A 25,026-nucleotide genomic window follows, 5' to 3' on the forward strand; every position below is an offset into this window, starting at 1 on the left:
GGCGGCTGTATGCAGCGGTTGTACAAAGTACCCATTTGTGCACCATTGTATGCTCCAGAAGCATATTATCTGCATTCAGGGCATATGTTGGTGTGTATGTGGATGCTTTATCTAGTTCAGCTCCAGAAGATTTTACCCCCTTTATGACCAGGGCATATTTTGCTGTTTGGCACTGAGCTACTTTAACTGGCAATTGTGCGATCATGCAACATGTACCAAATTAAATTTATATCTTTTTTTCACACAAATAGAGCTTTCTTTTGGTGGTATTTGAGCACTAGTGATGGGCCGAACACTCCCCTGTTCGGTTCGCGGTCCAACATCCAAACCTACAGAATGTTTGACTGCGACCTTCAAACACGAACCAAACAACTGAGCGGTATCCGCACCTGAGTATGTGGTAAGATACCGCTCCATTACTAAAATACAGCATGAGTTATATTATAAAGTATTATAACTGGGAACCCCATATTATATTATGGGGTTCCCAGCTGACAGCTGAATGTCAAAAGGAATTGTAGGCATTGCCTGACAATTATATATATATATATTTTTTTTTTTAAAAAACAGCGTGGGGTCCTCCCTCCCATTCATACCAAGCCCTTTGGGTCTGGTATGGATTTTGAGGGGAACCCCCAAGGATAAAAAAAAAAAATGTTGTGGGGGGCCCTCCCCCAAAATCCGTACCAGATCCTTATTAAAACATGCAGCCGAGCAGGTCAGGAAAAGGGGGGGGGGTGAGTAAGCACCTCCTCCTCCTGAACCATACCAGGCCAAATGCCCTCAACATGGGGGGTGCTCTGGGGTGGCCTCTTCCCCACAACCGTGGCCTGTGGTTGTGGGGGCCGCCAGATCCTGACCCCCACCTACGTGAATGAGTATGCGGTACATGGTACTGTTACCCATTCACAAAAAAAAAAAAAAAAGTGTAGTGTAAAAAAGGACAGGAGCCAGTCTTCGACAAATTTATTAAACATAAAAATTAAAAAAAAAATGTCCCCCGAAGTAGAACCAACATCAATCATGATGCCCACCACCACTACATAGTTAGTCCGGCTGAAAAAAAGACAAAAGTCCATCCAGTTCAACCATTAAAAAAAAAAAAGTTATAATCCTACACCCACAGTTGATCCAGAGGAAGGCAAAAAACAAAACAAAACAGTAAAGCATTATCCAATGTGCTCCTGCAGGGAAAAAAAAATCATATCTCCCCCTTATGTATTATACATGGAGATCATATCCCCCCTTATGTATTATATGGAGATCATATCCCCCCTTATGTATTATACATGGAGATCATATCCCCCCTTATGTATTATACATGGAGATCATATCCCCCCTTATGTATTATACATGGTGATCATATCCCCCCTTATGTATTATACATGGAGATCATATCCCCCTTATGTATTATACATGGAGATCATATCCCCCTCATGTATTATACATGGAGATCATATCCCCCCTTATGTATTATACATGGAGATCATATCCCCCTCATGTATTATACATGGTGATCATATCCCCCTCATGTATTATACATGGAGATCATATCCCCCTTATGTATTATACATGGAGATCATATCCCCCTCATGTATTATACATGGAGATCATATCCCCCTTATGTATTATACATGGAGATCATATCCCCCTCATGTATTATACATGGAGATCATATCCCCCCCTCATGTATTATACATGGAGATCATATCCCCCCTTATGCATTATACATGGAGATCATATCCCCCCCCTTATGTATTATGCATGGAGATCATATCCCCCTTATGTATTATACATGGAGATCATATCCCCCCCTTATGTATTATACATGGTGATCATATCCCCCCTTATGTATTATACATGGTGATCATATCCCCCCCCACTTATGTATTATACATGGAGATCATATCCCCCCCCCTTATGTATTATACATGGAGATCATATCCCCCCCCTTATGTATTATACATGGAGATCATATCCCCCCTTATGTATTATACATGGAGATCATATCCCCCCTTATGTATTATACATGGTGATCATATCCCCCCTTATGTGTTATACATGGTGATCATATCCCCCCCCTTATGTATTATACATGGAGATCATATCCCCCTTATGTATTATACATAGAGATCATATCCTCCCCTTATGTATTATACAGGGTGATCATATCCCCCCTTATGTATTATACATGGAGATCATATCCCCCCTTATGTATTATACATGGTGATCATATCCCCCCTTATGTATTATACATGGAGATCATATCCCCCCCTTATGTATTATACATGGAGATCATATCCCCCTTATGTATTATACATGGAGATCATATCCCCCCCTTATGTATTATACATGGAGATCATATCCCCCCTTATTATACATGGTGATCATATCCCCCCTTATGTATTATACATGGTGATCATATCCCCCCTTATGTATTATACATGGAGATCATATCCCCCCTTATGTATTATACATGGAGATCATATCCCCCCTTAATCTCCTCTTCTCAGTAGAGAATAAATTCAGTTCCTCTAATCTTTCCTCATAGCTGATCTCCTCCATGCCTCTTATCAGTCTGGTTGCCCTTCTCTGTACTTTCTCCAGTTCCCCAATGTTCTTTTTGTGAATTGGTGCCCAAAACGTACCTGACACCACAATCAATCCATTGCTGTCCATGCCAGCAGCCCCGCTCTGCTCTCTTCCTGGATTCATAGGCTTTACTGAAAGTAGTGGAGGCCATTGGTCAATGCTACTGTCAGTCAAAATCTGAGGGAGTGAGACAGGGGTGGGCTGAGCTGCTCTGTGTGTGTCTATGGATGCACACAGCCTGGCTCAGGAGCATGAGTGCCCACATAGCAAGCAGCTTGCTATAGAGACATTTGGAGAAGAGGAAGAGCGGACAGCGCCGGCAGGGGACACCAGAAGAGGAGGTAAGACACTGCTCTGTGTTATACTATTGCACAGAACAGGTAAGTATAACATGTTTATTATTTAACCACCGTTTATGTACATGGGCCAGACGGGAGCAGTGCAGGGGTGGGTGGCTGTTTATAAACGTCCTCCCGCTTCCCTGCTTGTGCGCACTCCCTCGGATCGCTGTACAGGACCTCTGTGTGAGGTCCCGATCATGTGATCACTAATTGGCCAATCAGTGATCACATGAATAGTAGTAAGCAAGATGTCACTTCTGACATCATTGCTTACTACTTGTGAAATCTGTGAATGATCACAGAGATCACATGGTACAAGGCTATTCACAACAGCCTTGTACCATGTGAAAAGCTGTGACCAATCACAGCTCGCACAGTATTTCTCATTGGCTGCAGGAATGCAGCCAGAGAGAAGGAGAAATGATTGCTTTTACAGCCTTTATGGGTGTAAATGCAATCAGTGTAAACAAAAACAAAAAAACATCACCCTCCACAAGTAGTACAGTGTCACTATGGTGACATTGTACTGCTAGGGTGATAGTATGTTTAAAAAAGAAACCAAATATGAAAAAATAAAATAAAAATGTAAAAAATTGTTTTGAAAAATTATAATTTTTGGTCTTAAAACTAATTTTTTTTTTACTAAAAAACGTAGCTGAATACATTTTGGCCAAGATTTATGAAGAAAGATTATTTGCAAATTGTATAAGAAAAACACTTTTTTTTTCAAAATGTTTGGACTTTTTAATTTATATAGCAAAAAAATAAAAATCCCAGCGGTGAATAAATACCACCAACATAAAGTTTTATCTGTCTCCAAAATATGGGTACAGTGTTGCATGACCGCGCAATTGTCAAAGTGTGACAGCGCTGAAAGCTGAAAATTGGCCTGGACAGGAAGGGGGTGAAAGTGTCCGGACTTGAAACAAAAAAATATAGCTTTACAAATCAAATTAAACATTTTGAATTGTGAACAAGGTTTTGGGAAAACAAAAGGACATATTACCTCTTCTGCTGTGACGGTCATTACACTTTGACTTTTCTTCATTGTAATTCCCTGTTCTTGTTCATATAGTCACAATCAGTTTTCTGGGAAGAAGGCAAACCTGAACAAGAAAACAAATACAGAAAGTATAATCTTCCTTGAATCATGCTCTCAAACGGTTTAATCGAACGTACTATTAATATATACACTTCTAAAAACTCATTAAAAGGACGAGAAATCCACAAAACTAGAATTAGTCCAGTAAGAATTTATTTTCCTTGACAAAGTCCAACACGTTTCAGAGGCACAAAACCCCTTCATCAGTGCTAAGAAACAAGACAGCATAATGTACCCCAGGGACAGGGAAGGCCAGCATTTCACCCAAGGGCTGTCCATGGCTAAAATGGGGGACTGAGAACATCTTGGGTGCCGGTCACTTTTTGATGCCTTTTTAAAGGTTTTATTTGCTCATCACACAAGGAGGGAGGGATAGGGCCGCAGATACTCCACAGTAACACAGGCTTTGCAGGTCCATGCCCAGCATATACAGGGTAGAGCCTTTAAGCCAACCTGGCAACACTGTAGGTAACATCTCAAGCTGGTTAACAGACTTCTCTCTCACTGCTTGTTCCAGAGCTCTCTGTTCATACTTACAGGCGGGGCTTTTTTTTCAGTGGGAATGTGGGGGAACGCAGTTCCGGCACCTCCAGCACTGAATGTATGTGATTGCAAGTGGGGTGCTGGAGTGTGATAAAAGGTCTACTGATGCTGGCTGATCTATTGTCACTGGAGGGGGATATTTTTTTTGCACGGTGGTCTATTGTTGCTGGGAGGTCTATTGTTGCTGGTGCGGGATATCTTGTTGCTGAGGGGTCAATTGTTGCTGCGAGGGATCTACATTTGAGGGAGGGGTCTGTTGTTGCTGGCTGCTGGAGAGTCTATAGATGCTGGCTGCTGGGAGATCTGTTTTTGCTGCTGGGGGTCTGTTGTTCCTGGCTGCTGGAGAGTCTATAGATACTGGCTGCTGGGAGATCTGTTGTTGCTGCCTGAGGTATGTTGTTGCTGGCTGCTGGAGAGTCTAAACATACTGGCTGCTGGGAGATCTGTTTTTGCTGCTGGGGGTCTGTTGTTGCTGGGGTGGTATTTTGTTCCAGAGGTCCATTTTCACTGGGTGAACCTATTGTTGCTGGGGGAAGGGGGGGGAGGGGGGTCTATTACTGCTGGCCACAGGAGATCTATTTTACTGCTTTTCTTGTTATCATTAACAAATTCTATACAAATTACTTAGCACCACAAAATCATGCTTGGCTCTTAATTCTCTAAAAAGGAGCAGTACTGGGAGGTGGGTAGAGGGTGAAACTAGGGGACAATGCGTGGAGGTGGGAAGGGGGCATAGACAAGTGACTCAGAAGGGGGGAGTTCCTGCACCTATTCTCTGAGAAAAAACGCCCTGCTCATAGGTGTCCGTGAAACCCATCCAAAAGTCACCAGATCCTTGCAAGGAAATCAGCCTTCATCCATGCTTCCCCCAGCATGGTCCTCTTCCTGACTCTTGGCCAGGAGCGGACTGACAACTCATGGGGCCCCCGGGCAATAGGGGATCATGGGTCCCCTGTGTCCTTGCCCACACCCATAAAAGCCTATGAAAGGTACCAGGGACATCTCATGGGGCCCCTTACTCACCCCGGGCCCTCTGGCAGTGCCCGAATGGTCAGTCCGCCCCTGGTCTTGGCATAGCTTACAGGCCTAGCACCTGGTCAAAGGCACGTGCGCCTAACAGACCAGTTTACTCCAGCAACACCTCCCCAGGCAGCAGCCCAGGGGAAGAGAGAGATCGTATGGGCCACCTCAAATATTTATATCCTCCACCAGCATGCACCAGTGACAATGAACCTCCAAGTGGTAGGCTTGAGGAGACATAAATATTCATAACCCAGTTTCTTGTGACTTCTCATACTATTGCCAGAGTCTCCAGTGACACCTACTGGCAGCAGAAGAAAACAGTTCCACTGAGTTAAAGGTAGGCCAAGTGATCCAATAAACTACCAATTCAGCTTGGGCTCACTACTACCCATTATGGCTCAATTTAAATAGCAATCCCTGTTTAGGACAAGGTGCTACAATGAAATAATAAAAACTAAGAAACTAAATATTACAAACACTCAAAATACATCAGCCATACCATTATGATCACTGAGTGCTAAAATGAATAACATTGATTATTTCATTACAATGGGACCTGAAAATCGTTGGGATATATTAGGCAGCAAGTGAACATGTTGTCCCTGAGGTTGATGTGTTGAAAGCGGGAAAAATGGGCAAGCGTAAGGATTTGAGAGACCTTGGCAAGGGTCAAATTGTAATGGCTAGATGACTGGGTGAGAGAAACTCCAAAACTGCAGCTCTTGTGGGATGTTCCCGGTCTGCAGTGGTCAGGACCGACCAAAAGTGGTCCAAGGAAGGAAAACCGGTGACAGGGTCATGGGTGTGCAAGGGGAGCAAAGGCTGGCCTGTGCAGTCTGATCCAATAGAAGAGCTACTGTAGCTCAAATTGCTGAAAAAGTTAATACTGGGTCCGACAGAAAGGTGTCAGAACACACAGAGCATCACAGTTTGTTGTGTATGGGGGGGGGGGGGGGGGAGTAGCTGCACACTGGTCTGGGTGCCTATGCTGACCCGTGTCTACAGGCAAAAGTACCTACAATGAGCATGTGAGCATCAGAACTGGACCACAAAGCAATGGGTGAAGGTGGCTTGGTCTGATGAATTCAAGAATGGTTTGAAAAGCAAAACAACAAGTTTGAGGTGTTGACTTGGCCTCCTAATTGTTCAGATATCAGTTCATCAAGCATCTGTGGGATATGCTGGAAAAATCAAGTCGGATCCATGGAGGCTGCACCTTGCACTTGCAGGATCTGCTACTGATGGCTTGGTGCCAGATACCTTCAGAGGTCTAGTGGAGTCCATGCTGCGACAGGTTATTTTGGGTGATCATACTGCTATGGCCGATCAATGTATTTCGATGATGAGGATTATTTTCAATTTCTTAGATGTTTTTACAACACAGTACATAGGGTTAGATAATACATACTACATTTTATTTTTTTTTTACAGTAGATTAAAGTGTTACTAAACCCACAACAGTACAATCAGTCTGTAGATGCAGTAAAGCATGCTTGTTATACTCATTGTGGAACCTAAGGGGTTAATCCTCTGCTTTGTGTAAAAAGGCAGTTTGATCCTGTCTTCTCTGATCCTCCCCCTCTTCCACTGTCCCCAATCCATCTGCTGATGGTACAGAGCTCTAGGAGGCACTCTGCACAGATTAGTGTGTATTGCTAGAAAGTGTTTTTTTCTTTTTGGGAGGGTGCATGTGATCAGCACAGGGCCAATCAGTACTGTCCAGAAAAAGGATCAGGGGTTATGCAGCCTCATAGGACAGTCAGAGGAAAGTGAAAACTCCTCCTACAAGCTTTAGCCAGTGCTCGGCTGGACACTGATAGAAGTCACAAGACTGCTAATGAGAAAAGGTATTTAGCCGTTTATATTTACTAAAATAATTGCATTCCCATGCTATGTGTACTGCAGAATTCATTCTTTTTAATACTAGCAATGGGGGCGATCAGCTACTTACTGCGACGGATATTTTCACACTAAATGACACCTTGTGAGAACAGGTGACACTAATGCAGTAATCAGTGCTAAAAATATGCACTGATACTGGCTGGGAAGGGTGATCAAAGGGTTAACTATGTGCCTAACTATGTGCTTGGTGTACCCTAGGTGGTGCTTTAATAGGGGAAGTGAAGAATCATGTTCCCAGCTTTGCAGGGACACACCATCCTTCACTCCCCCCCCCCCCCCCCCCCCCCGTCAGAACAGAGCTCGGCCTTGTTTACATAGGCAGAGCTCTGTTCTGTGTCCTGCCCAACAATCGGTGGGTGGCAGCGGACATCCGTTCATCCACACTCGCAGATCGGCTTCTGCCATGAGTGGTCACAGCAGAAGCGATGCACCAGTGGCTATGGCGGAAGAGCAAAATCCCATTTATATACGAAATTTTGCATAGGAAAGCAGCCCTGTAACAGTAAAATTGCTATAGGTCCAGGGATGGACTGACAACTCATGGGGTCCCCGGGCAATAGGGGATCATGGGGCCCCTGTGTCCTTGCCCAAACTCAAAAAAGCCTATGAAAAAGGTACCAGGAGCATCTCATGGGGCCCCTACTGACCCCAGGCAGTGCCTGAGTTTCCAAATGGTCAGTCGGCCCCTGTATAGGGCAGACCTTAAGTGGTTGACTAAGGGCAGATGAATTTACTTCCTGGAATCTATCTGCTCTTAGCTCAGGCATACGGTCAGGAGGTTGCTTAGCTGAGAAAGCCCTTCTTCCCCTCCTGAAGACTCCTGGGATGTATGACATAATTTGCTTAGACCTGGAAAGCACCCACATGGAAGAAAAATATATTTGAAATATATTTGAAAAATATTCTTCCCAAATATATTGACATATGTGAAATACTACAATTTTGGCCATATAAAAAAAAAAAAAAAATTATATATATATATATATAAACTTTATGTTGAAATGCATTTTTATTACAAAATATATGAAAATATTTTTAAAAATACATTTTCAAATACACTGTATATCTTTAAAAATCTACATTTTTGGAATGCATTTACAAATACAGTATATGTAAAAATATATGTTAAAATTACTTTTTTATATGTTAAAAAAAATCTGAAGAATATATTTAAAAAAATGTTTTAAAATATTTTTTTATACTTTTTGTAACACACACACACACACACGCACACACACGTTGAAATGCATTTTTTATATATTACAAAATATGTGAACTATGTTTTTAAAAATATAAATTTTTTTACATATATTTGTAAATGCATTCCAAAAAATGTAGATTTGTATTTTTAAAGACATACAGTACATTTGAAATGTATTTTTAAAAATATTTTATATATTTTGTAATAAAAACGCATTTCAACATAAAGTATATATATATATATAAAAATATATTTAATATGGCCAAAATTGTAGTATTTAAATTATATGTCAATATATTTGGGAAGAATATTTTTAAAATATATTTTTCTTCCATATGGGCAAGAAGTAACGAAAAAAAGTAAAGAAAAATACAATTTAAATCAAGAAAATATAATACACTTTCCTATCTATTTACTAATATTAGCAGTTATTGAAAGTTCTCCTTCAAGCATGGCAGACAGCTACAGACCTCGGCCCCTTTTTACAAAGCTGTGAGCCCATGAGTTCCCTACGATGGGCAAGGAGTAGTTCAGCTGTGGGAGGGAGACACACTGGGAAAAAAAAAACGCTAAAAAATAAAGTGTACATTTCCTTAGGTCTTTACCATTCTATCCCCAGCAGAGGAGAGATTTGAACACTTTATGATCAGCCACAAATGGCTCCAATATCCCGCTAATGTCCACGTTCATACGGCTTACAGCATTTGTGCTATATCAGGGTCCCGCAGTGCCCATGCGAGACCTTCTGTTTCTTGCATTTTGCAGTAATTGGCAGGGAGTTCTTTGCAGAAGGGGTCCCACAGGGACACGGATAATCATTTTTCGATGGGAGGAATATCGCAATTCTGGAAGTGAATGGCGGCCAATTAGTCTCGCGGGGTTTGATTTAATGAGGGAATAGGCTTGTTGTCAGACCCTGAGAGAGGACATTGACTGCAGACAAACAACACACACTTCCTACCCGCTGACCTATGTGACAGGCTTTTACACCTGCCTAGTACTTACCTTAATTGGTGGAGTACAGCGAGGCGCACCGCGCCAAAATGTGTCACTTCTATTTAAATGAAGGAGTACAATTTGTGTCAGCAGTAGCGAATGCTTTCTCTTCTACAATGGTATTTTTACTGATTAGGAATGGGTGGAACTACTACAGCACTGCGCCACTTTAACTAGCAATTGCGTGGTCATGCAACGCTGTACCCAAATTAAATTTATATCATTTTGTTCACACAAATAGAGTTTTTTTTTTTTGGTGTTTTATCACCACTGCTTTTTTTTAATTCTTATTATATAAACAAAAAAAGTGACCAAGAATTTTGAAAAAAACAAAAAAAACAAATATTTTTTACTTTCTGCTATAAAAGCTATATAAAATAAAAATTTTAAAAATCAAACTTCTTCATAAATTTAGGGCAAAATCTATTCCACTACGAGTCTTTGGTAAAAAAAAAATGCAATAAGTGTATATTATTTGGTTTGTATAAAATGTATAGCATGTACAATCTATGGTATATAGTTATTACCAACAAAGAATTTTGTACGAAGGGTTAAATAAATTTCAGTTAGCGTGTTCAATACTTTTTCCCTGTGTCATTCCATTTTATTACACATAACTTAATTTCTGAACTTACAGTTAGGTCCATACATATTTGGTCACAGGCACAAATTTTAGTTTTTTTCTGGTATTTACCAAAACATATTCAAGCTATAGTTATATAATGGATATGGGCTGAAAGTGCGCACTCTCAGGTTTAATTTGAGGGTATGTACATCCAATTTGTAGGAAGGGTTTAGGAATTACAGCTCTTAGGAGTAGCCACCTCCCCTTTTTCAAGGGGCCAAAAGTAATTGGACAATTGAATCAAATGCTGTTTCTTGGCCAGGTGTGGGCTACTCCTTTGTTATTTCTTCATCAATTAAGCAGGTAAAAGGTCTGGAGTTGATTCTAAGTGTGGTATTTGCATTTGGAATCTATTGCTGTGAACCTACATCATGCATTCAAAGGAGCTGTCCATGCAAGTGAAACAGGCCATTGTAATGCTTCAAAAATGAAACAAATCCATCAGAGAGATCGCAGCAACATTAGGCGTGGCCAAATCAACAGTTTGGTACATTCTGAGGAAAGAAAAACGCACTGGTGAGCTCAGAAACATCAAAAGGCATGGACGTCCACGGAAGACAACAGTGGTGGATGATCGCAGGATCCTCTCTATGGAAATGAAAAACCCATTCACAACTTCCAGACAAGTGAAGGACACTCTCCAGGAGGTGGGCATATCATTGTCAAAGTCTAAAATCAAGAGAAGACTATACAAGAGCAAATACAGAGGGTTCACAACAAGGTGAAAACCATTCATAAGCCCGAGGAATAGAAAAGCCAGATTAGACTTTGCCAAAAAAACATCTAAAGAAGCCAGACCAGTTCTGGAAAAGCATTCTTTGGACGGATGAACCTAAGATGAATCTGTACCAGAATGACGGGAAGAAAAAAGTGTAATCAAAAAGGGCAAGGATGCCTGAAACTACTGTATTCTTTGACATTCTCACTGTGCTGCTTTGGTTTGTGTTTTGATCTACTATTGGTTTCCAGCTTGCTCATTCCCTGGTGGGGTGATCCTGAGATCTGCGACCTGGCATTCACATGCAGCCAAATCCATCTCCATCATTAGGAGCTCTGGTGAAAACCGGTTAATACTTAGACCCCGCACCTCAGGTGAGCCTGCGCTATTTCCCAGGGTGACCCGCTGGTGTACCGATGCTGCTGGTTTCAGGTAAGCCTTTTACTGCTATAGCAACTGGTCTCTGAACCTGACCCAGACCGTGACAGATGCACTGTTAGCTGTGGGACCTCATATAGACAGGTTTATGCCTTTCCTAATCATGTCTAATCAGCTGAATTTCCCACAGGTGGACTCCAATCAAGTTGTGGAAACATCTCAAGGATGATTACTGGGAACAGGATGCACCAGAGCTCAATACTGAGTGTCATGGCAAATGCAGGCCATAGATGGGGAGAAAACTGGACGATTATTCTTTAAAAAAATGAAAAATCGGTCGTTCAAGCAGCCGACGTTACCAGGAACGGTAAAAAAAAAAAAAAAAAATCGGCCAATTTTCATCCTGTCTACAGCTGGCAAAAAGTGTCCCTGCAGAGAGCGCCGCTATTTCTTTGACAGTTCTTTGACATTTATAGCGGCTGCAACAATGTATCTATCTGTATTCGGATACAGATGTTTTTATTCGGAAACAAATAGATACATTGTTGCAACAGCTATAAATGTCAAAGAACTGTCAAAGAAATAGCGGAGCTCTCTGCAGGGACACTTTTTGCTGGACTGGAATTCTTCCTGTTCTTCTTCCTCCTCTTCCTTCTCTTCTTCCTCCTCTTCTTCTTTTTGTCTTCCTCTTGCAGGTCACTGCTCATGCGCAGATTTTTTATCGGTAAAAAGATCGGCTGATTTTCCCATAATTGCTGCGAAAATCGGATGATCTTTTTCCAACTTTACCGATAAAAAAAATCTGCCAAAATACCAAAAAACGGCCAAACAATTAGCCCACTAACGATTCGAAAATCGGCCGATTTATTTTCGGCCGAAAATTCGGCCGATTTTCGACCCATCTATGGCCTGCAAAAGGCTGTGACTACTTGCGTACATTGGTTTTTTTTTCGTTTTTTATTTTTAATAAATTGCAAAGATTTCAAAACGAACTTCTTTCACGTTGTCATTATGGGGTGTAGAATGTTGAGGAAAAAAATGAATTGAATCCATTTTGTAATAAGTCTGTAATATAACAAAATGTGGCAAAAGTTAAGCGCTGTGAATACTTTCCGGATACATTGTATATTTATTGAAAGTTCGGCTTTATTTTATGTGGGTTCACTGTGAAAAATAGGAGTTCTGTACTTTTGTCATCATATGTGGGTGTCAGAGGGAAGTGACACGGCTGGTCTCCTATCTATAAATGCCTGAAATATTGCCAAGTGCACTGACTTCTCATCCTCACCTGGGATTATGTGCTTTAATTGGTTGGTTGAAGTTACTTGTCATTGCGCCTTCCTGCAGGGCTCACTTTGGGATTTAGAGCTTCCCAGTGTGAAATGCATTAGAGGCTTTGCTGCTTGTAAATGTGTAATGTCATTTTTTTTTTGGTTTTTTGGTGTTGTGTTTTGGTTTTGTTTGGGGCCACACCTGGTAGCATGCATAAATGCTTGCCGGTGCTGTCCACCCTCCTAGACTTTGTATATACACCATGAACTGCTCATATAATATAGTAAAGATAGATGTCCTACCAATGAATATGTAGCACCCTCCTAGTCAGCTAGGGGGAGCTAGAGTCCTAATTGTTAGTTAGGCTAAGTAGCAGCCTGTGCATTAGTCAGAGGGTCAAATTCAGGTTAGAGCTGGGAGACTGTGCAGATCAAGTATCTGAGACTTCCCGCTGCACTAGGACTTTGGAGAATATTCTAGAAGCAGTGGGCGGATGTTAGGAGTGCCTGACCTGCACTTTTGAGGGATCCTGGCCAATCCCCAACAGGAGGCTTGGTAAGGGGCCAGGACAACCCTTAAAAGTGACAGAGCCTTCCCAGCAGCAGGAGAGTTTGGGTGGAAGAGGATGTGAAGGCTGGAGAGCAGGGGCCTGGGAGGAGGCCCAGATAGGAAGGGGCTCACCTCCAGGCAGGGACCTTGGAAAGAGGAAAACTTGGACCTTCACCGGCCCCCTGAGAGAGGACCACCTGTTTAGCAAGAAAAGAGCGGCCCACCTAGAAGCCCTGGTAGCAGCCACCAACCCACCCACAGCATAGGAGGATGACCAAGTGAGTAACCCTGCACCCCCTGGGCCAGATAGGGGAAAGACCACTCTGGTGGGAAACTAGTTTAGCAACTACCAAGGACTGTCTTCTTTTAAAGCGGCAGGCACTGGATCCCCTGCTCAGGGAATCACCCAGGCAGCCAGAGAGAAGAGCATTTGGGATCTGGGGTGGTACTACAGGAGTTGCTGGCTAGCTCTCCGAAAAATAAACTGTTTGCAGTAACCACTTGTACATAGTTCAGGAAGTTGTCCTCGGTTTCTCAGTTCCATTGGGCATCCCATACACCCCTTACCCCATCCAAGTTGAAATCCCCTTAATAAAACTTCAAAACAAGCTCAAGGTCTGGTTACTGACTCCTGGGTGCAAGTTTTTCTGGATATACGTGTTGCCTGGTTGTGCAGAACTATAGGGCAGTGGCGTCCCTAGGTGGGTGCTAGGGGTGTGTGCCGCACCGAGTGACACCTATTGCACAGGGATGACACCAGACCCTCTCCACGAGATCCTCGAAAAGTTTTACCGCAAGATGGAACGGATCTGTGGATTGAGCATAATGGATCGGAGTCTGATCCCCAATCCGCAGATCCGATCCATCTTGCGGGGATCATCGGCTTGCAACCTATACGGGGTTAACGGATCTAAGTTAGGCTGTGCAAGATCCGGGACTTCTCTGTAACCAGGAAATGCGGCCGCGATAGCAGGAACCTCCTCCATCTGACATCACTTCTCGAGCATGTGCAGACCGGACCGGTGTTGAAAGATCAGTCAACCCCGTATAGGTTGATCCCCGCAGGATGGATCGGATCTGCAGATTGGGGAGCATAATGGATTGGACTCCGATCCATTATGCTCAATCCGCAGATCCGATCTACCCTGCGGGGATCGTCGGAGGGGCGACACCAAGTGTTACCGCCCCGGGTGACGCCAACCCTAGGGACGCCCCTGCTATAGGGGGACCCAAATATTCTGCAACTCCTAATGGGGTAATGCTACCAATATATAATTTAAAAAAATCTAAACAAGAATGGATTTCTGGAACATTATGACATGCTCATAGGAGTATTTGCATTAAGCTGGTGACTTTCACAGATGGAGGTAAATATGGAAGTCATTGGGGTGTCACGGAGTCACTGGTGCAGGTAACAATGCTCACTCAACCATGGAGTCCACACGGGCAAACCTGAAGACCGTTTATCGTGGAAGCAACAGAAAAAAAAAAATGACATTACACATTTACAAGCAGCAAAGCCTCTAATGCATTTCACACTGGGAAGCTCTTAATCCCAAAGTGAGCCCTGCAGGAAGGCGCAATGACAAGTAACTTCAACCAACCAATTAAAGCACATAATCCCAGGTGAGGATGAGAAGTCAGTGCACTTGGCAATATTTCAGGCATTTATAGATAGGAGACCAGCCGTGTCACTTCCCTCTGACACCCACATATGATGACAAAAGTACAGAACTCCCATTTTTCACAGTGAACCCACATAAAATAAAGCTTAACTTTTGCCACATTTTGTTATATTACAGACTTATTACAAAATGGATTCAATTCATTTTTTTCCTCAACATTCTACACCCCATAATGACAACGTGAAAGAAGTTCGTTTTGAAATCTTTGCAATTTATTAAAAATAAAAAAAAACAAATAAAAAAAAAACAATGTACGTAAGTAGTCACAGCCTTTTGCAGGCCATAGATGGGTCGAAAATCGGCCGATTTTTCGTCCGAAAATAAAATCGGCCGATTTTCAGATCGTTAGTGGGCTAATTGTTTGGTCGTTTTTCGGTATTTTGGCAGATTTTTTTTATCGGTAAAGTTGGAAAAAGATCGGCCGATTTTCACAGCAATTATGGGCAAATTGGCCGATCTTTTTACCGATAAAAAATCTGCGCATGAGCAGTGACCTGCAAGAGGAAGACAAAAAGAAGAAGAAAAAGAAGAAGAGGAGGAAGAATTCCAGTCCAGCAAAAAGTGTCCCTGTAGAGAACTCCGCTATTTCTTTGACAGTTCTTTGACATTTATAGCTGTTGCAACAATGTATCTATTTGTTTCCGAATAAAAACATCTGTATCCGAATACAGATAGATACATTGTTGCAGATGCTATAAATGTCAAAGCACTGTCAAAGAAATAGCGGAGTTCTCTGCAGGGACACTTTTTGCCGGCTGTCGACGGGATGAAAATCTGCCGATTTTTTTCACCGTTCCTGGTAACGTCGGCTGCTTGAACGACCGATTTTTCATTTTTTTAAAGAAAAATCGGCCGTTTTTTCCCCCATCTATGGCCTGCATTTGCCATGACACTCAGTATTGAGCTCTGGTGCATCCTGTGCCCAGTAATCATCCTTGAGATGTTTCCACAACTTGATTGGAGTCCACCTGTGGGAAATTCAGCTGATTGGACATGATTAGGAAAGGCATAAACCTGTCTATATGAGGTCCCACAGCTAACAGTGCATCTGTCACGGTCTGGGTCAGGTTCAGAGACCAGTTTCTATAGCAGTAAAAGGCTTACCTGAAACCAGCAGGATCGGTACACCAGCGGGTCACCCTGGGAAATAGCGCAGGCTCACCTGAGGTGCGGGGTCTAAGTATTAACCGTTTTTCACAAGAGCTCCTAGTGGTGGAGATGGATTTGGCTGCGTGTTAATACCAGGTTGCAGATCTCAGGATCACCCCACCAGGGAATGAGCAAGCTGGAAACCAATAGTGGATCAAACAGGTTAGGGATCAAACAGAAGTGGAGTCAGTCACAAGCCAAGGGTCGGTCACAAATGGTAGCAGATGAGGATGAGGCAGAATCGTAGTCAGTAGCAAGCCAAAGGTCGGTAGCAAAGATGTAGCTGGCAGCAGGAACGATAAGCAGGATATTGGCTGGGAAGGCACAACAATCTGGCAAAGAGGAAATGCAGAGGCATGGCTTTTATCAGGAAGTTCATGGGAGGAGCAAGGAGTTCAAGGTTCAACAGAAAACAAGGCACAAGGCAGGATTGTCCAATAGCTCAGGCAGTGTGTTGTCCAGCATTCCAGGTAGTTCAGTGAGAAGAAACATTGCCTCTCACCGCAGAAGGCCCAGGTTCAATCCCAGGCTCTGACAGCATGTCAGAGCACAAACCAAGCCATGGAGTCCAAGGAATTGTCTGTAGACCTCTGAGACAGGATTGTATCAACACACAGATCTGGGAAAGGGTACAGAAAAACTTTTGCAGCATTGAAGGTCCCAATGAGCACAGTGGCCTCCATCATCTGTAAATAGAAGAAGTTTGGAACCACCAGGATTCTTCCTAGAGCGGGCCGCCCGGCCAAAATGAGCAATTGATGGAGAAGGGCATTAGCCAGGGAGGTAACCAAGCACCTGATGGTCATTCTGAAAGAGCTCCAGCATTTCTCTCTGGAGAGAAAAGAACCTTCCAGAACAACCACCATCTCTGCAGCACTCCACCAATCAGGCCTGTATGGTAGAGTGGCCAGACAGAAGCCACTCCTCAGTATAAGGCAAATGGCAGCCCGCCTGGAGTTTGCCAAAAGGCACCTGAGGAACACTCAGACCATGAGAAACAAAACTCTCTGGTTCGATGAAAAAAAGATTGAGCTCTTTGGCCTGAATGCCAAGCGTCATGTCTGGAGGAAACCAGGCACTGCTCACCACCTGGCCAATACCATCCCTACAGTGAAGCATGGTGGTGGCAGCATCATGCTGTGGGGATGTTTTTCAGCAGCAGAAACTGGGACACTAGTCAGGATTGAAGGAAAGATGAATGCAGCAATGTACAGAGACATCCTTGATGAAAACCTGTTCCAGAGCGCTCTGGACCTTAGACTGGGGCAACGGTTCATCTTTCAACAGAACAACGACCCTAAGCACACAGCCCACATAACAAAGGAGTAGCTATGGGCCAACTCTGTGAATGTCCTGGAGTGGTCCAGCCAGAGCCCAGACTTGAACCCAACTGGACATCTCTGGAGAGATCTGAAAATGGCTGTACACCAACGCTCCCCATCCAACCTGATGGAGCTTGAGAGGTACTGCAAAGAAGAATGGGAGAAAGTGCCCAAAAATAGGTGTGCCAAGCTTGTAGCATCATACTCAGAACGACTTGAGGCTGTAATTGGTGCTAAAGGAACGTCAACAAAGTATTGAGCAAAGGCTGGGAATACTTATGTACGTGTTTTTTTTTGTTTTTTATTTTTAATAAACTGCAAAGATTTCAAAATGAACTTCTTTCATGTTGTCATTATGGGGTATTATTGGTAGAATGTTGAGGGGAAAAATGAATTGAATCCATTTTGGAATAAGGCTGTAACACAGTGCTGTGAATACTTTCTGGGTGCACTGTATTCCTCAAAAGCCACAAAGGATATAAATCCACTTTGTGTACACAAAATGCCAGTGTAACCCCAGATATTACCTTGTAAAAGTAGCAGTGACATCATCACTGTGCAGCAGTGATGTGGGAGGGACCAAGCAGACCCCACCTCCTACAGGCTGCCTGCAGAACAGAGGGGGCCGAGACAAGACCAGTCACCCTGCACAAGGAGAGAGAGCAGGAGGGAGTGGTCTTTATTACAGGGAGCTCCTGCACAGAGTCTCACTCCCTCTAGTGTTCTCCCCCTCCCCCACTGCACATCAAGAGTTAAATGCTAGACCAGCAATGAGGTGAAGCAGTATGTGGTACCTGACCAGGGGCGGACTGACAACTCATGGGGCCCCGGGCAATAGGGGATCATGGGGCCCCTGTGTCCTTGCCCAAATTCAAAAAAGCCTATGAAAAAGGTACCAGGGGCATCTCATGGGGCCCCCTACTGACCCCGGGCCCTCGGGCAGTGCCGAGTTTCCAAATGGTCAGTCCACCCCTGGTCCTGACATGCTTTGGAGAGGAAGCCTGAGGATTAAGGTAGTTTTTGCTGCTTATTCTTCTATTCCTGGACAAAATGCGCAATTAACCCTCACTGTGCTGGGGGGGAGGAGCACTACATAGTAATTTGTTTGTGCTGATTGCAGTTTTAAAGAGAACCATGCTATTGCCAAAGCATGGAAACATACTTGGACCCCATAATCCACTCCATTATAGGATCATTGGTTGCAGAGGTGTCCCCGTCAGCAGAATCTGCAGTGTAACACAGCTCATACTAGTAGTGCACCAAAATCAAAAAATTCTGGTACCGAAACTGAAAATTCAGGATGCACTTGGCCAAAAACCAAAAACGGACAATTACTCATTTTTCTTTTTTTTTTTTTAAATAATGTGGTTGGTCACTAGGGGGTGTTTTTGCATTGAAGTCCATGTGGACTCGGCTTTGCATGAAAATCTATGAGATGCAATTTTGCATTGAAGTCACTGGAAGGCGTTTTTACATGAATATCTATGAGATGTGACTTTTCATGAAAGTCTATGAGACGCAATTTTCCATTGAAGTCACTAGAGGGCGTTTTTGCATGAATTTCTATGAGATGCGACTTCGCATGTATTGGCACCTTTTCCTTATCGGAAAAATGCCGATAACAATATTTTCAGCCGCCAATATATCGGTGCATCCCTAGCTCATACAGTGGACAAAGCCATTTAATGGACATAAGGAAACTTTTCTTTTTTAAATCTGCAGTTTTCATTAAATAATCCCCGGAGATCCTGCCATGAATATCCATGTTACTTACTGCTATAAGGTGACAACGCTCTGTGACTGTCTCTCAGTTTTTGCTCCTGTGTTGTCACCTTGTTACCTGTCCTTTCAGTGGAGACTATAAGCAGTCCTGCCAATGCAGACTGTACAGGCAGCAACTGTGAGCTTGTTACCATCTTAAAATTAAAATTGAAATAAGAGGCGAAACATTTGTGTATTGGTATAGAAAAACATTTTAAATACTTTTTTTCCCCCTTTGTTATAGGTAAACATTTCTTCTGTTCTCAGCTGTAGGATCTGAGGAAGGAGAAACAGCAGTACACTGATCTTCCCAGTGAAAGGCTGTGCAGGAGGGATGGGGGTGGGGGGTGTCAGGACAAGTCTGATCATTGGAGGAGAGCAGGGCAAGTTGAGATCCTTTCTGCAACTGATGACCTGGAAACAGTGTGTATTACATCACCTCCGGGTTCACAGCTGTCATTCCTCAGCTAGTGTAGCTGAGGATGCAGCTATTTAAAGGCGATCTGTATTTGAGTAGCCGCATTGGAAGGCAGGGGAGACATTGGGGATCTAATAGACAGCTGCCCATGCTATCACATAGGGGTTTTGTTAGCCCCCTTGTGACAGCAATAAAGTTGAAAAAAATTTAGAAAGTAAAAAAAAATAAATTGAAAAATAAATAAAATGTATATTAACTGGCTTCTGCTTTGCCGGATTATGAAATGATGGACAGACGGGAGCTCTGTTGTTCTGGGAGGATATCATAGGATGTCCTTCCACTCTAGCCACGCATGTGCAACCCCGGGCGTGCGCGGCGCGGCAGTCAGTGGAAAGTTGTGTCCCTTGGACCCCGCAGATCGAGATAAAGAGCTAATGGCAGCTGCTGTTTACCACGTGATTGGCTGTGTCCAATCATAGCCGATCACAAATGTAACAGACTGGTAACTCGCTGTTACCAGCTTCCTCTCCTCACACGCAGGAATCTTCTAACAGTGAGATACCGATCTAAACTGTACAGTGCCTAAACACAACACAGTACCCATCTCACAGTGCCCATCAGCAGTGTTACCGTTACCCATCAGTGCACCTGTCGTCGTCCATCAGCAGTGTACCTGTCACCCATCAGTGCCCATCAGCAGAGTACCCATCACACAGCCACCATCAGCAAAATACCCGTCACACAGCCACCATCAGCAGACTACCCGTCACACAGCCACCATCAGCAGACTACCCATCACACAGCCACCATCAGCAGACTACCCATCACACAGTAACCGTCACGCAGCCACCATCAGCAAAATACCTGTCACACAGCCACCATCAGCAGACTACCCATCACACAGCTACCATCAGCAGTGCATCCATCACACAGTAACCGTCACGCAGCCACCATCAGCAGAGTACCCATCACTCAGCCACCATCAGCAGAGTACCCATCACACAGCCACCATCAGCAGGGTACCCATCACACAGCCACCATCAGCAGGGTACCCATCACACAGCCACCATCAGCAGGGTACCCATCACACAGCCACCATCAGCAGGGTACCCATCACACAGCCACCATCAGCAGTGTACCCATCACACAGCCACCACCAGCAGACTACCCATCACACAGCCACCATCAGCAGAGTACCCGTCACACAGCCACCACCAGCAGAGTACCCATCACACAGCCACCATCAGCAGTGTACCCATCACACAGCCACCATCAGCAGAGTACCCGTCACGCAGCCACCATCAGCAGAGTAACCGTCACGCAGCCACCATCAGCAGAGTAACCGTCACGCAGCCACCATCAGCAGAGTAACCGTCACGCAGCCACCATCAGCAGAGTACCCATCACACAGCCACCATCAGCAGTGCATCCATCACACAGCCACCATCAGCAGTGCATCCATCACACAGCCACCATCAGCAGTGCATCCATCACTTGGCCATCATCAGCAGTGTACCCGTCCTACAGCCACCATCAGCAGAGTACCCATCACACAGCCACCGTCAGCAGTGAGCCCATCCTACAGCCACCATCAGCAGAGTACCCATCACACAGCCACCGTCAGCAGTGAGCCCATCCTACAGCCACCGTTAGCAGTGTACCCATCCTATAGCCACCATCAGCAGAGTACCCATCACACAGCCACCATCAGCAGTGCATCCATCACACAGCCACCATCAGCAGTGCATCCATCACACAGCCACCATCAGCAGTGCATCCATCACACAGCCACCATCAGCAGTGCATCCATCACTTGGCCATCATCAGCAGTGTACCCGTCCTACAGCCACCATCAGCAGAGTACCCGTCACACTGCCACCATCAGCAGAGTACCCATCACACAGCCACCGTCAGCAGTGAGCCCATCCTACAGCCACCATCAGCAGAGTACCCATCACACAGCCACCGTCAGCAGTGAGCCCATCCTACAGCCACCGTTAGCAGTGTACCCGTCACACAGCTACCATCAGCAGAGTACCCGTCACACAGCTACCATCAGCAGTGTATCTGTCCCAGTGCCACCAGAGCCAGCCATGTAAAAAAAAATTGACATTAGCGAGGAGGCGTTTCATATCCTCAGTATGACGGATGAGAGCAACGGGGAGCTCTCATTGTCTGATTCCGATTCGGTGTATGAACCCATCAAAAGTACAGAATTGGAGGAGGAAAGGGACCCTCATAAAATGATATGGCATTGTAAAAACCAGGCAGCCACCAGTAGCGCCATGCACCCCAATGGTCAATCGGCAAACGCCAATGGCGCTAGACCCCTGGATGAAAGGCCCAGTACCAACACTGGAATATCCCATCAGACCCCAAGAATGAGGGCACAAGTATACTTCCCAGACGCTCTTGCCAACCCATTATGACTACCCTCTAACTCAGGATCCGCAAGTATTCCCCCTTTCACCGCACAATGAGGTATGCCGGCCAACACTGAAAATTTTTCAGAAATTAATTTTTTACATTTTTTTTTGCCCGACAGTTTACTTCAGTTTATTGTGGACCAGACTAACTTTTTTTCCCAACAATACTGTATATTGCTGACAACCCCAGTTCATCCTATGCCCATCCGTTTGAATGGAGAAATCTTACATTGGAAGAGTTCAAGTTATTTTTGGGCCTCACCCTTAACATGGGGCTTACAAAAAAAATGAAGGGCATGCTTATTGGTCCACACACCCCATCCACCACATGCTCATTTATTCTACTGTAATACTCAGGTCATGCTATGAGATGATCATGTGAATCCTTCATTTTAGTGACAATACCCAAGTGCCCTCCCCGAGATCATCCCAACTATGACAAATTATACAAACTTCATCCACATCTTAATTTTTTTCCCAAAGATTTGCTGAACCAAAACATCTGTGGAGACGAATCCCTTGTCCACTTCACTGACCAATCAAGCAATACATTCCAACCAAAAGGGCTATATATAGAATAAAGCTCTACAAGCTTTGTGAAAAAGTCACCAGATATTTATATGCGTTCCATATGTATGATGGCAAAGATTCCCAGCTCCAGCCCACATCGGTACAAGTGAAAAAATTGTCTGGGACCTGGCTTTTCCAATTTTCCAAAAGGGTTATCACATCCACGTAGACAAATTCTATACCAGTCTGCCCTTTTTCCGCCACCTGTACCGTGAGAAAAACTTGACCTGTAGTACCTCCTGAATAAAAGAAAAAGGGCTTCCCACAAAATTTAGTGAACACCAGGCTTCGAAGGGGGGAAATAAGTAAGTCTAAGAAACTATAAAGTGTTGGCCGTGAAGTGGAAGGATAAGAGAGATGTTTACATTCTGTTCACGGTCCACAAAGGCACCTCGGTGGAAATTCCCAGAAGACACGGTCCCATTCAAAAGCCTGCCTGCGCCCAAGATTATAATCTCTACATGCAGGGTGATTTTCAACTGTCAGATGCTACAGCCCTATTTAGCAGCAAGAAGGTCCCATTTCTGGTAAAAAAAGTTGCAATTTATCTTATTCATTTGGCCATTTATAATGCGCATGTCACCTACACCAAATCCATAAACCCACCGCCTCAATTTATAGAAGAAATCGTCATATCCCTTATCTACCAGCAAAGATCCCCCCAGAAAACATCCAAATCGGTGAGCAGACTTCATCAGTGCCATTTCCCTGACAGCATTCCACCAACAGTAGCAGGCCGAAGATGCCAAAAAAGATGCCAGGTATGCAGCAGAAAGGGAGTTAGAAGAGACACCAGTTTTCATTGTCCCCAATGTCCTTCTGAACAAGGCCTGTGCATCGGAGACTGTTTCCGACGTTTTTACACATCACTGCAACATTAGCCCAGATTTCTAACAGCCTGCCATTACCCCGTTTCCAATATTTCTGCTGATCCTTTTCCTGCTGCCTCAACCAACCATGCCACTGACTTCCATCTTAACTGACCCTGGACAGTTTATCCACTATGCCTCTGCTTGCTGTCTTTATTGTGTATCCACCACGTTTCTGCCTTGCATCTGAACTGACCCTGGCCTGTTTATCAACTATGCTTCTGCCTGTCGTCTGGATTGTTTATCAACCACATTTCTGCCTTCTCCCTGCACTGACCTCGGCCTGTTAATCGACCATGTTTTTTGTTACCGCTTGGATTGATCGTTTGCCCTGCTGCTGTAGTAGTGGGATTCAAGATAACACAGGGGTCTCACATATGTGAAGTTCTTCAGAGTAGAGTTCCGAGTAGAGAACACCAGTTTTTGTTTTTCTCCAGGTTTTGTAATTCCCGGTACAGGGTCTGTTAGTCCGGAGGCTTTGAAGAGATTGGGTGGGACAAATCCTCTACCCTGTGCCCCAGTCTTATCTAACCGAGGCCCTAAGCCTGATGTTCCTGCCTGCTGCCTGAACCAATACTTTGCCTGTGCTGACCATAACTCTGCCTACTGTCTGTACTAACCCAGGACTTTTCATGGGCCATGTTCCTGTCTGCTACCTGGACCAATACTTTGGCTATGCTGACAATATCTCTACCTGCTGCCTGTACTGACCCAGGACTTTTTATGGGCCATGTTCCTGCCTGCTACCTGGACCAATAATTTGGCTATGCTGACCATATCTCTACCTGTCAGGGCTCCCGGGTATGACCAGAGGTATGTGAACCGACACAGGGAAACGCAGACTACAGATATGATATAAACAATATAATTTATTAACACTAACAATACATAAACGCAGTGCAATACTAAAACATACATAGTGCAAACGAACCAAACCAAACCACCCACAGATAACAAAACATACAATGCAAGCGTCGTCAGGCAGGCCGGGATCATCAATAGGAGGTCAGAAAGTATGGGGTTAAGCAGGAGAATGGTCAGACAAAGCCAGGGATCAGAGCAGGAGAATGGTCAGACAAAGCCAGGGATCAGAGCAGGAGAATGGTCAGACAAAGCCAGGGATCAGAGCAGGAGAATGGTCAGACAAAGCCAGGGATCAGAGCAGGGTCAGCAACGAATCAGACAGGAACAGGAACAGGGATGCAGGAACAGGATACAGGGCCCAGGAGAAACACACACACCAAGGCCAAGACTGAAGGTCTGGCCATCACTTAAACACACCTGCCTAAGCAGTTTCAGGTGTTTGGCTGGCTGCAGGGTTGAGTCTCTGATTGCTGGGAGCACCCGCAGGCCAGCCCTGGTACTGCAGCCCACAAGGCAGGTGAGTCCCACCACTACTGGCAAGTCCATTCCTAACACTACCTGCTGCCTTTAATGATCCAGGAAATTTTATGGACCATGTTTTTGCCTGCTGCCTGGAACAATACTTTGACTGTGCTGACCATATCTCTGCCTGCTGCCTGTACTGACCCAAGACTTTTTTTGGGCAATTTTCCTGCCTGCTACCTATACCAATACTTTGGC

General features: G+C 44.3%; 1 protein-coding gene across 1 annotated transcript in view; it reads right to left on the reverse strand.

Moving 5' to 3' along the window:
* The window catches only part of PDE4B (phosphodiesterase 4B), a 545,522-nt gene that overhangs the window by 447,552 nt on the left and 72,944 nt on the right, over positions 1 to 25,026 (reverse strand). The window contains exon 2 of the mRNA XM_089687949.1: positions 3,940 to 4,039. Within this exon, the coding sequence (XP_089544075.1) occupies positions 3,940 to 3,981 (42 nt within the window). The 5' untranslated portion in view covers positions 3,982 to 4,039. The remainder of the gene's footprint in view (positions 1 to 3,939; positions 4,040 to 25,026) is intronic.

The sequence above is a fragment of the Staurois parvus genome, unplaced genomic scaffold (assembly GCF_062004578.1).
Source record: "Staurois parvus isolate SC_StPar_1 unplaced genomic scaffold, SC_StPar_1.0 ptg000441l, whole genome shotgun sequence".
Lineage (NCBI taxonomy): Eukaryota > Metazoa > Chordata > Amphibia > Anura > Ranidae > Staurois > Staurois parvus.